Genomic DNA, 16,519 nt, shown 5'->3' on the forward strand with positions numbered 1-16,519 from the left:
TCTATGTTTCTATAATATCATCAGGAAATTACTTTTTATATCAGGTTTTATTTCACTTTTTATATTTTGGTGGCTTTTTTTTATTTCTTTTTTATGTTACTGGCCATACAAAATACATTGTCACTTTCCAGGTTTGACACTGGTCACTAGAGTAGACACATCCTGTTTCTCATTCAAAGTGTTATTGAACATTTTTGAAACTAAGGGAGTAGAGAGGGACAGGACAGGGAACCTGGTGTAAAAAGGAGGGAGTGGCCACAGTCCTCACTAGGGTACTAGATGGTTTCCATCGCCGACCTGGCAAGCAGTGGGTGACTTTTGAAAGCAGAGCCATGCAAGCTGACACCTAGTCTCCTGACCGCTAGGAATGTCCCCCCTGACATTCCCCCAATTGCAGCTTCCGTACTCAAGACATATAAGTCCTACCTGTCTCGCCTGCACTTTCTCCCTTCCCCTGGGCCACTCCCCTGGGCCGCTCTTTGGCAATCCGGCCTTCCCACCTGCTCAACACTCCCGTTCCTTCTTATCCCTCTATAGAGATGAGGCCCCCACATTCCGAAATTCTAAAGACCCTGACTGCCCTGAAAACCTTTTCTGACCTTTCCCACGACCCCCCTCACTCAATGGTGGAAGTTTTTCAATACGCCCAATGTACACACCTCTATACATCGCAGAGAGAACGATTGGCCCTACACGGGTCTCTCACACCCTTTGAACACCTATGTACCTCCACCTCCCCAGTACTTAAATCTGTCAGCACACTCGACACACATCTCCTTGAAGCCACTTCTGTAACACCCATTTCTTTTTGCTCAGCCTGGGAAAGGTAGATGGGTAGCACTGTTACCACCTTGGAATGGAGAAGTGCCTTTCCGTGGTGCCACCGGTCCCATGAAATCATGCAAAGCTCACAAAACCAACTACAAGATACTTACAAGATGGTATTGTGTTCCTTCCTCGCTGGCTCGAATTTATCCAATGGTCCCTGATGTATGTTGGCGGTGGGGAGAGCCAGGTGGCCCCATGTCGCACATATGGCTAACCTGTCCAGCGCTGAACTCTTTCTGGACTCAGGTCATGGACATCATGTCCAGGCTGACATCCTCTGTGATTCCTAAAGACCCCAAGTTGATCCTAATATCCATTCTCCCGGACCGAGTGCCTAAGTCGTCCTCGAGATTGTTCCATTTCCTCCTATTAGCTGCCAGAACTGTGATCCCTCGATTGTGGAAATCATTAGTGCCCCCCATGGTCTCGGCCTGGCTCAGAGAAGTTTCTCATCTACACAGGATGGAGGAACTCATGGCCGACTACCTTAATCAGCTAGATCGCTTTCACAGTTTATGGAGATCCTGGTCAGAGTTCATATCCTCGAATGACTTTGAAACCCTGTACATTACCACATAGCCTCATAACCTACTGTCTTCTGCCACTCCCTGATAATAAGTTTCATTACCATCAACGCCTTCGTACTGGCTGCCCAGGTTACCCTGAAGTTTGTGCCCTGCCTGGAATGCCTTCGGATTGTTGGTCTGACCTCTTGTTCTTCCTCTTACTTCTCTCCCTGCTCCCCTCCCTCCCCTTCTTTCTTCCATCTCTTGCATGTTCCTTCTAACCTATATTTTCTCTCATCCCTTTTTCTCCGCCTTCTACTACCATCTGTTATTCATTGACACATGTATCCCTGCCTGAGACCCGGTCCCTGTGTGCACCGGGTACCTTTCTTTGGCGCAGGCCATCGGTGGATCAATGTGATACTTTTTTATCTTTTCCCTGAGTCATAAGACTTCGCCCCATCGTGAATTTGGCCCGCATACCTCTAATCCTCTTGCTGAATTCGCCTCTTTATCAGGTAGAGGGACTGTTTCCTGATTTCCCTTTATATTGCATTGTTGTTCGATTGGAACTCTCGAGGGAAAAGTCATGACCGCGAAGTACGCTTGTGCCTTTGTTTTTGTTATTATGATTATTGATGACACTACTCTTACATGTGTTGTTTTCCACCGGCAAAGTATGCTATTGTTGTTTATTAATGAAAAAAATTTAATAAAACTTTATTGTGGGAAAAAAGGAGGGAGAAGGGAAAGGAAGGGGGAGGGAACGTACAATAAATAAAAAAAAAACAAATACGTGTTACAAAAAGAATCGTGCAATATAATGCAAAACAAATTCACGGTGTCAAAAGCATCGATGAATTACAAAAGGTCCAGTACAGCAGTTTCTAGCAAAGTTTACATACAAAGTAAGAAGGAATGTCACACTGGAGGCGGAAATAAACTCCATAGGAAGAGCGATTCATAAGAAGCCTGAGTGTGAACTAAAAGTTAATGTTGTGGTTCTGGGGTGATAATCCTGTCTGCAGCTCCACTTATTGTGGCAAATCCTGCTGACTACACCAATGGGGTTTTTTAGGATAAGCGTACAACAAAATATGCCCCTCCCCCGACCATGTGCTTTCTTTGAGTCCCCAAAATGGCCACCAACTGTATGAAACAGAAGCAGGAAGTATCGGCTAAATGTATAGGGCCTAAATATGTTTGTAAACACCCAGAAACACTGATTAAGTTTTGTACAACTATGAAATAATTGTACCAGGTATTTTGGCAGAAATGTCTTGTACCAGCAGTGTATCCCACCAAATTAACAATCACTCGGTAACCAGCAAAGTTGAAAGCATTTAATAAAACATTAATTAGCTAAACCAAATAAGACATATATACAAGCATTAATACAATAGTACATACTCTATGTTTAGCAAACTAGCCTGAATCTAACCAAGTGATGCATGGATATTTAGTGTGGAAATGATACAATCAATATACTTATCCATCCCAGGCTAAGGAGCAGGAGATGCTCCCCTGTTGAAGGAAGATCCAAAAAGAGACAGAGGGCCATATGTTTTCCAGTAAAATCCCCTAATGCCCCACCCCTTTGGCTTAGTGTCCGTCTATTCTCCTCAAATAAAGTGGAAAAACAGGTTCTTTAGCCACGCCTACTTTGGCTGTGTTTGAAACTAAGCTTTAGACCGTGGGGGCAGGGAAATGTATACTAAAAGGGATATAATGGATGTAAAAACACATAATTTCAGTGTCCATAAATTAAAGGGGTACTAAGGTGAAAAACTTTTTTTTTTTTAAATTAACTGGTGCCAGACAGTTAAACAGATTTGTAAATTACTTCTATTTCAAATCTAAATCCTTCCACTACTTATCAGCTTAGATGTACGTATGTGGTATGCACTTATGAGGGGAGGACAATGCGCTTCAATATGCTTAAAAACAATATTTGTCTACAACACCAGCAGGTGGGTACTTTTGCCTGGCCTTTCACAGTATCTAGGCCCTTAAAGGGGTACTCTGGTGCTTAGACATCTTATCCTCTATCCAAAGGATAGGGGATAAGATGCCTGATCGCGGGGGTCCCGCCGCTGGGGCGTGTTTGCTCCGGGTCTGATTACTGTTGATCACGGAGACGGAGCGTTGTGACGTCACGACTCCGCCCCTGTGTGACATCACAGCTCTGCCCCTCAATGCAAACCTATGGGAGGGGGCATGACAGCTGTCACGCCCCTTCCAATAGGCTTGCATTGAGGGGGCGGAGCCGTGACGTCAAAACGCTCGGTTCCCGTGATCGACAGTAATCAGACCCGGAGCGAACACGCTCCGGGGACTGATTTTAATGGGGTGCGGCGTGCAAGATCAGGGGGGTCCCCAGTGGTGGGACCCCCGCGACCAGGCATCTTATTCCCTATCCTTTGGATAGGGGATAAGATGTTTAAGCGCCGGAGCACCCCTTTAAGACTTTCACAGGAACAAAATAGTACACCATTTAGATGTACACACAGGTTACACTTAATAGAGGACAATACTCTTTTAATGCTCTGCTCACCCTAACAAGCTGGCTACTATTAGCTTTTCAGTTGTTGTACACACCAGTGCTGCAGCACACAGTCACTGTGTACTACACCCAAAATTGCACTCTCTCTCTCAATCTCACTCCCTTTCCTATCAGTGCTTTTAGGCTGATAGGCTGGATTTGGGCTAGAGGTGAATCGCTGCTGTAAAAAAGCTTTTCTGTGCAACACACACTGCTGTCTGTCCCTCTCTCTCTGTAATAGAACGCTGATGCGACTGGCCACAAGATGGTTGCCGATTATATAGGGCTGTGACATCACAGGGGTGGCTGGCTGCTGATAGGCTGAATGCTGCATGTGATTCAGGGTCATCCCGCCGGCCCTTGCTCCCGCCTTCCCAGGATTCCTTTCCGCATGTCCTCACATGTGGATCCACCATTTTATATGCCCCTGAAGCCTGGACCGCACTAAATGGAGTTTAATGCCGTGATTTGCGTGATCAAATTCACAGCGATATTCACATTCATTACTAATCAAATTTTTCCTGAAATTCGTAACGAATTCGGATTCGTCAGATTTGATTCGCTCATCTCTAATCGTAGTTGTTAACCATGTGTCAGATTGGGGTTTTCGGTGAATTCTGCAGATTACTGAAACTTTTTGTCCGAACCACATAGAGAAATAACTCTTTTAGGAATGTACATACATGCCATAGTCAGGGTGGGACCAATTGGGTATTGAATGTGCATAAAACATAATATGTAATAACGCTAATGAGTTTATCAAGGTAAGGAAATCAATAAGCGATAAATAAAGTGAATTGGTCTCAAGCGAAGGAAATATCTTATAGGTCAATATCTGTACTTTGGCGTAGTGTGATCACAGACTTGTTATTTATGATATTTTGCTGAATCCTTAGGGCTGATATCATGGGATTATTTGTTGAATATTCTTTGAATTTTAACACTGCAGTCTTATTGCTCAAATAGTTTGATATTATAAGATTACATTGTACGCTTATATAGATTGAGATGTTTAGTTGGTAGTTGGCATTATCTTTATATTGATTGTTCCTTTAATCAAATATTGACATTACTTTATGATTAGATTGTTTAGGCTGTTAGGTAGACTGCATTATCTCTATATTAATTGTTTATTTTAATGAACTGTATATTTGGATTGTTCTGTTTTATTTGTTGTATAGATATGAATTATGCTAGATCAAAAAGCTCGATCGTAGACCTGGGGTTTATTTTTATTTGTCAGCCCAGGTCATATGAATTGCATTGCTTGAATATTTTTCTGCAAATCATACAGGACACCTACACCTTTGGTATTTTTTATGTGGCCATAAACTCCATAGATCCTTACCGAACTATTGATTTTATCTATCTATCTATCTATCTATCTATCTATCTATCTATCTATCTATTTTCTTTAGAGAAGAGAAAGTTGTACAAGGACCTGTCTGAATTCACTTATCTCTACAGTCGGAGTTAGTAATGCTTGACTGTCACTTCAGAAATTCTTCCCTAAATACACTGTTGTGTAATTAAAGAAAAGTTTACAAATTTCTACATATTGGGAAGATCCTTATCAGTAATTTCAGTATCTTTGAGCTGAGAACTTGAGCACCAGAGAACATGCTCATCTGTATTAGAAATCACTCCTACACATGCTCAAAAGAACCCCAAGATTACTAAATTCAATAACACTAGATTTAAAAGGACAATGACCAAATATCCATTCATCTGACTAAAAGCTGTAACATTCCAAGCTGTGCGCAAGTAAATGCAGTTTATTAGAATTGCACCAGAAATTAAAAAAAAAGTTTACAAGTTGCTTCACAGAATCCTAGTGTCCAGAGGTCTCATCCCTGCACTTTTCAGACAGGAAAAGCTTCTATGACAAAAGGTTTGGGTTGGGTAACAAAGGAGCATCAGTCTAGCTACACCACCCCGTCATGTGACATATACTAAGTACTAATTGCTTCTACTGGGTCACCACATATGTATAACTACTTAAAGGGTGGAGGGGTTGGGGAGGTCAGGAGGAGCGTATGTTAGGTAGACTTACTGGTGTGCGACCATTTTATTTTATTGTTGTAAATCTTATAAGGGGAGATTTATCACAGCCTGTGCAGAGGAAAAGTTGACCAGTTGCCCATAGCAACCAAGCAGATCGCTTCTTTCATTATCAACAAAAACAAAACCGAATGACCAGGGAGTCAGGAGTTTGTCTGGCGCAGAGAGGAACCGTCAGGAAGCCAAATAAAATCAATGGATTTATTAGATGCAATGGATTTATCCATTGATTTTACTTGGCTGTCTGATGGTTCCTCTCTGCGCCGGACAAACTCCTGACTCCCTGGTCATTCGGTTTTGATTTTACTCTTACCCAGGAGGGCTGCAGTGGACCTTCTTCTATATCTCTTCTGCTCTTAACCTTGTTGTGTGTGGGCGCACAACCAACTTTGGTAAGCGGCTTGGGAAACACCGTCCCCTACCCCCACCTGCAAGATCCACTGATCCCGCACATGAGGCGCCTTCCTCCCTCTCTCTAGATTTCATTATCAACAAGGCCTCTTAAAAAAAAAGAAAAAAGAAGTGATCTGATTGGTTGCTATGGGCATCTGGTCAACTTTTACACAGATTTTGATACATCTGCCCCATAGCTCTTTGCATTTTTCAACAAAACCTAAAATATCTTCAGCTAAAATGAAATAAGTTCTGTGTTTTGTAGAGAGAGATTTGAGCCATTTCCAGCAGTGGATAATTATGATAATGCCTGGGTTCTATTCTGCACATGTCAGGGTTATTATTCTCACTCCTCCATCTTCTTAAATAATCATTTCTAGGCTTATAAAGGCTCCGCACCGCTCACAGTCCTCACACAGAGGAACAGCTGCCTTGTGGTTGCCATCTGCTCTGTCCTTTATCTCTAATGGTGCCGGCCCCCTGCCCAGACCCTCCAGACGCCTCATCCGAGCTCCGAGCCACAGTCCACAGCTTACTAGTCACAATTCTTCTCTACAGACCTAAGATGCTTCTCTTACTCTTCATATTACTACAGAATCTCCCAGTGACTTCTTCTTCTGAAGCGTGCATGCTGGGAAGAGAACATCTGGATGGTTACTACAAGGACGGAGACTTGATGATCGGTGGGATTATACAAGTCAACACTTTATATATACCATGGCCTCCTACATTTAATTACAAACCAAGACTCCCTAGATGTGGTCGGTAAGTGGATAAAAGTGTGACTTGTTATCTGACTGCTCTCCAAGATGTTCTGAAGCAGCAATCTCTATGAATTTCAGGCCTTCTCTGCAGTTCTATCGCCACCTCCTGGTTTTCTTCTTTACCCTTGAAGAGATTAATAAGAACCTGCAGTTTCTTCCCAATATCTCTCTGGGTTACCAGATATTTGACTCTTGCGCCAATGTCCATAAGTCGGTGTACAGCACGTTCCGGATAATGTCAGGGGGTCGGCAGATCATCCCAAACTACAGCTGCTGGAACCAGAGAAAGATGGTGGGATTCATAGGAGAGGTGACCGCCGCCTCATCGTACGTCATATCACAGCTGGCCGGGATATACAGGTACCCGCAGGTTTGTACGTACACTCTGCTGCTACAGGATATGTTTTATACACAATATAGAGGATTACAGAGAGGAACTAACTTATATATGATGTGGTCATTGTCACCGAGTTACTTTAAGTGTTAATCTACAGAAGAGAGGGTCCTGCCCATAATAGCTTACACTCTACAGGAGAGAGGGCCCTGCACATAAGAGTTTACCCTCTACAGGAGAGAGGACCCTGTACATAAGAGATTACACTCTACAGGAGAGAGGACCCTGTACATAAGAGCTTACACTCTACAGGAGAGAGGACCCTGTACATAAGAGCTTACACTCTACAGGAGAGAGGACCCTATACATAAGAGATTACACTCTACAGGAGAGAGGACCCTGTACATAAGAGCTTACACTCTACAGGAGAGAGGACCCTGTACATAAGATATTACACTCTACAGGAGAGAGGACCCTGTACATAAGAGATTACACTCTACAGGAGAGAAGACCCTGTACATAGGAGATTACGCTCTACAGGAGAGAGGACCCTGTCCATAAGAGCTGCCACTCTACAGGAGAGAGGACCTGTACATAAGAGATTACACTCTACAGGAGAGAGGACCCTGTACATAAGAGATTACACTCTACAGGAGAGAGGACCCTATACATAAGAGCTTACGCTCTACATCAGTGAGGACCCTGTTCATAAGAGCTTACACTCTACAGAAGAGAGGATCCTGTGCATAAGAGCTTACACTCTACAGGAGAGAGGACCCTATACATAAGAGCTTACACGCTACAGGAGAGAGGATCCTGTGTATAAGAACTTACACTATAGGAGAGAGGACCCTGTACATAAGAGATCACACTCTACAGGAGAGAGGATCCTGTGCATAAGAACTTACACTACAGGAGAGAGGATCCTGTACATAAGAGATTACACTCTACAGGATAGAGAACCCTGTACATAAGAGCTTACACTCTACAGGAGAGAGGACCCTGCACATAAGAGCTTACACTCTACAGGAGAGAGGATCCTGTGCATTAGAGATTACACTCTTCGAGAGAGAGGACCCTCTACATAAGAGCTTACACTCTACAGGAGAGAGGACCCTATACATAAGAGCTTACACGCTACAGGAGAGAGGATCCTGTGTATAAGAACTTACACTATAGGAGAGAGGACCCTGTACATAAGAGATCACACTCTACAGGAGAGAGGATCCTGTGCATAAGAACTTACACTACAGGAGAGAGGATCCTGTACATAAGAGATTACACTCTACAGGATAGAGAACCCTGTACATAAGAGCTTACACTCTACAGGAGAGAGGACCCTGCACATAAGAGCTTACACTCTACAGGAGAGAGGACCCTGTGTATAGGAGATTACACTCTACAGGAGAGAGGACCCTGTACATAAGAGATTACACTCTACAGGAGAGAGGTCCCTGTACATAAGAGATTACACTCTACAGGAGAGAGAATTCTGTACATAAGAGATTACACTCTACAGGAGAGAGGATCCTGTACATAAGAGCTTACACTCTACAGGAGAGAGGATCCTGTACATAAGAGCTTACACTCTACAGAAGAGAGGGCCCTGTGCATAAGAGCTTACACTCTACAGGAGAGAGGACCCTGTACATAAGAGCTAACACTCTACAGGAGAGAGGAACCTGTACATAAGAGCTTACACTCTACAGGAGAGAGGAACCTGTACATAAGAGCTTACACTCTACAGGAGAGAGGACCCTGTCCATAAGAGCTTACACTCTACAGGAGAGAGAGCCTATACAAAAAGCTTACACTATACAGGAGAGAGGACCCTGTACATAAGCATTTGAACTCTACAGGAGAGAGGACCCTGTCCATAAGAGCTTACACTCTACAGGAGAGAGGATCCTGCCCATAATAGGATTCAAAGCCTTGTCAAAAACCAAGGGCATTGCAAAGTACAAATAAACTAATCCATATGATGTCAAAAGCAATTCAGATGGTATATAAGGCACAAATCTTCAGGCAAAAGAATGGTCAATTAACAGTCAGGGGGTCAGAGAAACATAAGGCAACTTAGACAGAAAGTTCAAGACAAATATTTGAGCTGTTATCACAAGTAATGTCCACAAGCAACCTAAAATATACCAGCTAAGAGGATGCAGTCAGTAAGGCCGGGGCCCATTAGCTCTGCGCTTGCTGCTCCCAGTGGCCAGAGTGCAGCACTGGAAACCTGCCTGTTGCGATCATTAGAAGGAGAATGCTGAACAAGGGCCTTTCTGAATTACACTAATCTTTTGTGGACCAATCAATTGGTTCAGTGCTTTCTCTCTGCCAAGTCAAGAAGACTTCTCTGGATGCTACATTTCCAGTGTTGTATCACAGAAGCCACCACAAAGTGAGTACATTTGGCACATTGCACAACAGTAACAGACCTGTGAAGTTCCTGTACTGTAGTTTCAGTAAATTTAGACTGAGAACCAGAGAACATTCATATCTGTATCTACTTCAGCCCCAGACATTGAATCATCAGGGGAAGTGGTTGCACGTCTAGTGTGGTAATATGGCTGCTCATGTGTCCAGTCCCTGTAATGTTTTGTCATTGTGATTCAGATATAATGAATTGTCCTCTTGCGCCGGCAGATAAGTTACGGCACCATGACCTCAGTATTTACAGCAACCGATCAGTTTCCATCATTCTACCAGGCAGCCGCAAATGAATTATCAGAAATCGATGCCATTGTGCAATTGGTGAAACATTTAGGCTGGAAATGGGTTGGAATCCTTGTATCAGATGACGACACCGGACAGATCGCCGGTGAAATGTTTAAGAAGGAGATTGTAAACTTGAGGGGCTGTGTGGCCTTCTTTATTATATTAAGGGACGATTCCCCTGATTATTACCATAAAAAGATAATTGACACGATCAATAAAAGCTCAACGAACGTGACTGTGGCGTTCTTAAGTGTAAACCTTGCAGATGCTTTTGTTCGATATTTTGCCTTAGAAAAGCAGAAACCAAAAATTTGGATCACATCTTCCTCCTTCTCCCGGGTCTCAGAATTACAACGTCTACAAATAAGAAGAACATTTAATGGAACGTTGTCCCTTTCTTCTCCTGAGGGAGAGATTCCGGGGTTCAGGGAATATTTCTATAGCATAAAACCCATAAAATATCCAGGTGACAACTTGGTAAGAAACATCTGGGAATATCTTGCCTTGTGCACCTTCTCAACATCTAGAAGTGATTCTTATCCCATATGCATTGGGAATGAAACTTTAAATGATGATGTTTTATCAATATTTCATGTCTTTGTCTTCAGGAGCTGTTATTCCATCTACACTGCAGTTTATGCCATGGCACATTCTCTTCATGACATGTATGCCACCAGCAAGTCCAACAATCTGCTGACACCTTTCCAACCTTGGCGGGTAGGCTGACTCTAGAGTTCAATAGATTCATTGTTATAGTGCTTGTCTAGAAAAACCTGTCTGGTTTCTTCCCGAAATTCAGCCACATCTGTCAATAGGTTCTTTGAATCTGCGAAACCATAAACAACCTGCGACCAGTGTGTGGCACAATTTTAGAGCAAAGCCGACATGTTTTTCTAACTCCAGACGACACATTAAAGAATATTTTTTTCTTTTCAATAGAGTCCACACAATTGCTGTCCCAATCACACCTTGCAAGCTACATGAGATGATCTGTTTATTCAGATTTTTGATACTCAACAAAGTGTATCTAGGCCTGAGCCTCAGATCTCTGAATTCAAGGTATCAGGTCCACTCCAATCTAGAATCTTACATTTTGTCTTTCCTTGCAATGAACTTTAAACATGAGCGAGACGTCTTGGTGTACATTGGGGTGACTTTAGAAAAAGTTAACACACAAATCTTAACAAATTGTTAACAAATTGTTATTGATAGGTTTGGTCTTATGTTGGATGCATAGTACCCAAATAACTTCCAAAACAGTATACTAAATTTCCCTTTAGCACATGTGGCTAATGTGCAGTGTCCTGGTAACTGTCTCCACCAAGGCTAGATAAAGGCTGCTTGGAAGACATAGAACTTCAGACTAAAAATATGCCTTGGCATATTAAACTATGCAGCTTTTTTTTGTGGGGTTCACATCAATTAACCCCTTAAGGATGAAGGGTTTTTCCGTTTTTGCATTTTCATTTTTTCCTCGTCACCTTCAAAAATCATAACGCTTTCAATTTTGCACAAAAAATTCCATATGATGGCTTATTTTTTGCGCCACCAATTCTGCTTTGCAGTGACATTAGTCATTTTACCCCAAAATCCACGGCAAAATGGAAAAAAAAGATTCATTGTGCGACCAAATTTTAGGAAAAATTTTCATTTTGCAATTTTCGGGGGCTTCCGTTTCTACGCAGTGCATTTTTCGGTAAAAATAACACCTTAACTTTATTCTGTAGGTCCATACGGTTAAAATGATACCCAACTTATATACGTTGGATATTGTTGTACTGCGGAAAAAAATCATGACTACATGCAGGAAAATTTATATGTTAAAAATTCTCATCTTCTAACCCCTATAACTTTTTTATTTTACCGCATAGGGGCCAGTATGAGGACTCATTTATTGCGCCGTGTTCTGAAGTAACAGTCGACAATTGGCCGCAAACCAACACTGTTAAAAGCAGCATTGGCTTGTGGTGTCATCTTGAAGAAAGCCTGGCCTTGGGAATCTATTAAAATGAATATAAAGTAAAAATAGCAATCCAAGACAAACAAGGCTAAGACCTAGGCACAGCAGGTGTAGCACTTCTTTAATGAGCCACTCCAGTGCATATAAGGTGGTGCAGAGGTGTGTACACAGTTAAGTTAAAGGGGTATTCCAGGCAAAAATGTTTTATATATCAAATGGCTCCGGAAAGTTAAACAGATTTGTAAATTACTTCTATTAAAAAATCTTAATCCTTCCTAGTTATTAGCTTCTGAAGTTGAGTAGCTGTTTTCTGTCGAACTGCTTTCTGATGACTCATGTCCCGGGAGCTGTCCAGCTCCTATGGGGATATTCTTCCATCATGCAAGGGATATTCTCCCATCATGCACAGCTCCCGGGACGTGACATCATCATTGAGCAGTTAGACAGAAAACTTCAGAAGCTAATAACTATTGGAAGGATTAAGATTTTTAATAGAAGTAATTTACAAATCTGTTTAACTTTCCGGAGCCAGTTGATATAATGCATGAATCTCAGCAAAGAAGTAGAAACACACAAGTCACGACTCACCTCCTGATAAACTTTTCTTTATTTGGCAACTTCATAAGTCTTTAACCCATACATGGACTGGAAGCAAACAAGGAGGGAGGTGAGGAATGCAGGGGAGTTAACTGAGACAATAGCCTGTTTTACTTCCAGTGAAGCTTCTTCTGGCCTTAATAACAGGTAAATGTGACATGCATTTTTAGGTAGACATGGGGATGTGACACAAATGAAAAAAAAAAATCAAAATGCAATACACATTTTAAAACTATCTGACAAGTGATCTATAGAAAGGGGGACATGTCATTACACTGTTAAGCCCGATTGGCCCTAATGCATTTAACCTACTAATCCATACTGCTACTTTTTTCCAAGTAACGTATCACAGTCCACCTCTCTATTCCAATTCATTATACATTCCAACTCTACAAATCATATACCTGCTGGATCATTATCATGACTATCCTGCATATGGTTAATGAATTTGGAAGCTCCTATACCTGTTCTTAATGAGTAAAGAAGCTCACATATCCTTTTAGAAAGATGTATTTTAGTTTTTCCCACAAGGACATACCATGCAATATTCAAGTTAGTATTTCTGCAAGTCAGAAAATCTTTCTGCTTTTAGTGGAAAACCCTGTAGCAGTCGACGATTGGCAGCATTCCAACACTGTTAAAAGCAGCATTGGCTTGTGATATTATCTTGGGGAAAGCCTGGCCTGGGTAATCTATTAAAATCAATATAAAGTAAAAATAGCAATCCAAGACAAACAAGGCTAAGACCTAGGCCCAGCAGGTGTAGCACTTCTTAAATGAGCTGCACTAGACCAGTCCATTGTATACAGTTCCGAAAAGTTAATGAATGAATCTCAGCAAAGAAGTAGAAACACACAAGTTGCGACTCACCTCCTGATAAACTTTTCTTTATTTGGCAACTTCATAAATCTTTAACCCATAAACGGACTGGAAGCAAACAGGGAGGGAGGTGAGGAGTGCAGGGGAGTTAACTGAGACAACAGCCTATTTTTCATCTGGCAAAGATTCTTCTGGCCTCAGTAACAGGTAAATGTGACATGCATATTTAGGTAGACATAGGGGTGTGACACAAATGAAAAACAAAAACATTGAAATGCAATACACATTGTAAAACCTTCTGACAAGCGATCTATAGAAAGGGGGACATGTCATTACACTGTTGAGCCCGATTGGCCCTAATGCGTTTAACCTACTAATACATTCTGCTACTTTTTTTTATAAGTAACGTATCACAGTCCACCTCTCTATTGCAATTTATTACCCGTTTCAACCCCGCAAATCATATACCTGCTGGATTATTATCATGACTATCCTGCATATGTTTAATGAATTTGGAATCTCCTATACCTGTTCTTAATGAGTGAAGAAGCTCACATATCCTTTTAACCCCTTAAGGACCAAGGACGTACCGGTACGTCCTTGGTCCTGCTCTTCTGATATAACGCGGGGTTACACAGTAACCCTGCGTCATATCACGGCGGGCCAGGCGTCATAGTGAAGCCGGGACCCGCCTCTAATAGCGCGCAGCGCCGATCACGGCTAAAAGTGAAAGTTCCCGGCTAGCTCAGTGGGCTGTTCGGGATAGCCACGGCTAATCGCGGCATCCCGAACAGCTTACAGAACAGCGGGAGGGCCCCTTCCTGCCTCCTCGCTGTCCGATCGCCGAATGACTGCTCAGTGCCTGAGATCCAGGCATGAGCAGTCATGCGGCAGAATCGTTGATCACTGGTTTCTTATGAGAAACCAGTGATCAATAATGAAGATCAGTGTGTGCAGTGTTATAGGTCCCTATGGGACCTATAACACTGCAAAAAAAAGTGAAAAAAAAAGTGAATAAAGATCATTTAACTCCTCCCCTATTAAAAGTTTGAATCACCCCCCCTTTTCCAATAAAAAAAAAACACAGTGTAAATAAAAATAAAAATAAACATATATGGTATCACCATGTGCGGAAATGTCCGAATTTCCGAATGATAAAAATATATCATTAATTAAACCGCTCGGTCAATGGCGTGCGCGCAAAAAAATTCCAAAGTCCAAAATAGTGCATTTTTGGTCACTTTTTATATCATTTAAAAATGATCAATAAGTCCTATCAATGCAAAAATGGCACTGTTAAAAACTTCAGATCATGGCGCAAAAATTGAGCCCTCATACCGCCCCATACACGGAAAAATAAAAAAGTTATAGGGGTCAGAAGATGACAATTTTAAACATATTAATTTTCCTGCATGTAGTTATGATTTTTTCCAGAAGTCCGACAAAATCAAACCTATATAAGTAGGGTATCATTTTAATCGTATGGACCTACAGAATAAATATCAGGTGTAATTTTTACCGAAAAATGTACTACGTAGAAACGAAAGCCCCCAAAATTTACAAAACAGCGTTTTTTATTTTTATTTTGTCGCACAATGATTTTTTTTCCCGTTTCACTGTAGATTTTTGGGCAAAATGACTGATGTCATTACAAAGTAGAATTGGTGGCGCAAAAAATAAGCCATCATATGGATTTTTAGGTGCAAAATTGAAAGAGTTATGATTTTTTAAAGGCAAGGAGCAAAAAACGAAAATGCAAAAAAACGGTCCTTAAGGGGTTAAAGATATTTATTTTAGTTTTTCCCACAATGACATACCATGCAATATTCAAGTGGGTACTTCTGCAAGTCAGAAAATCTTTCTGCTTTTGGTGGGAAACCCTGTAGTAGTCGACAATTGGCAGCAATAAAACACTGGTAAAGGCAGCGTTGGCTTGTGGTATGAGCTTGGGGAAATGGCCTGGGGAATCTATTGAAATCAATAGAAAGTAAAAAAAAATAACTGAACCAAACCAAAAAATAATCTGACTCAAACTTTTGTTGAGGTCCAGTTGAAACAGGTGAAACTAATTTTTGAAGATGTTGCTCATCTTTCCTCAAAACTACTTAGAAATCTAGTATGTGTTCCTATCATTGAGTGACACTATCAATGGACTTCTTTAAATTAAAAGATTAGATATTTCTATCAATAAGTTATGTTATATTACATATTTCCCCACAAAGATATATATCAATCTGTTTAGTTACGGCTCTATAATATAATGCCGAATCACTTTCCTGGTGACAGGTCCCTATAGGATAGACAGGGAGCTGTTCCTCTGTTCACCTGTGTAGCTGGTGCAGCCCTATTAGAGACGACCAATGATTTGCAAGGCATCAAATATTATACAAAATTGTCTTAACTTTTTATTGTATAAATATTTTTTTTTAAACACAAACTCATAAATTTTTGGACTTTCTTTTCTTTTTTTATCTTCACCAGCTTAAGTACTTCCTGCAAAGTGTGAATTTTATCACTTCTTCTGGAGATGCATTTTACTTTAAACACAACAAACAGGTTCCAACACGTTTGGATCTCCTGAAATACAACTTCATATCTATAACAAAAGTGTCAAAGGTGAAGGTTGGAAATTATGATGAAACATCTACTGCAGGATTCCCATTCAACAGCCTCAAAGAATCTGAGGTGTGGGGTCCATATTTCCACCAGGTACAGGTATAATACATAGGCCAGTATGGACAATACTACAATATATATTACTATACAAAACATAGTGATCTGATACAGATAAAGGTGACTTGATTTCAAAAGTTTTCTTGGTGGAGGGGCACTCAAGAGGGTCACTATTCGGGGGCTTGGAAAAGCATGAAAAGTTATGGCTTATGGGTTGTTGAATTAGAAACGAGTCAATTGCCTGTCATCTATTGCCTGCAGTGCCTGCAACTGTTTTTACGTGGGCAAAACAAAAAGAAACCTTAAAGGGGTACTCCAGTGAAAACG

At 41.4% G+C, this 16,519-nt stretch overlaps 1 protein-coding gene across 1 annotated transcript in view; it reads left to right on the forward strand.

The window, feature by feature from the left end:
- The first annotated feature begins 7,161 nt into the window (after positions 1–7,161).
- Positions 7,162–16,519, forward strand: part of LOC130360466 (vomeronasal type-2 receptor 26-like) — a 43,774-nt gene continuing 34,416 nt past the window's right edge. Inside the window, exons 1-3 of the mRNA XM_056562955.1 lie at positions 7,162–7,464; positions 10,072–10,860; positions 16,001–16,228. Coding sequence (XP_056418930.1) covers positions 7,162–7,464; positions 10,072–10,860; positions 16,001–16,228 — 1,320 coding nt within the window. The remainder of the gene's footprint in view (positions 7,465–10,071; positions 10,861–16,000; positions 16,229–16,519) is intronic.

The sequence above is a fragment of the Hyla sarda genome, chromosome 3 (assembly GCF_029499605.1).
Source record: "Hyla sarda isolate aHylSar1 chromosome 3, aHylSar1.hap1, whole genome shotgun sequence".
NCBI lineage: Eukaryota > Metazoa > Chordata > Amphibia > Anura > Hylidae > Hyla > Hyla sarda.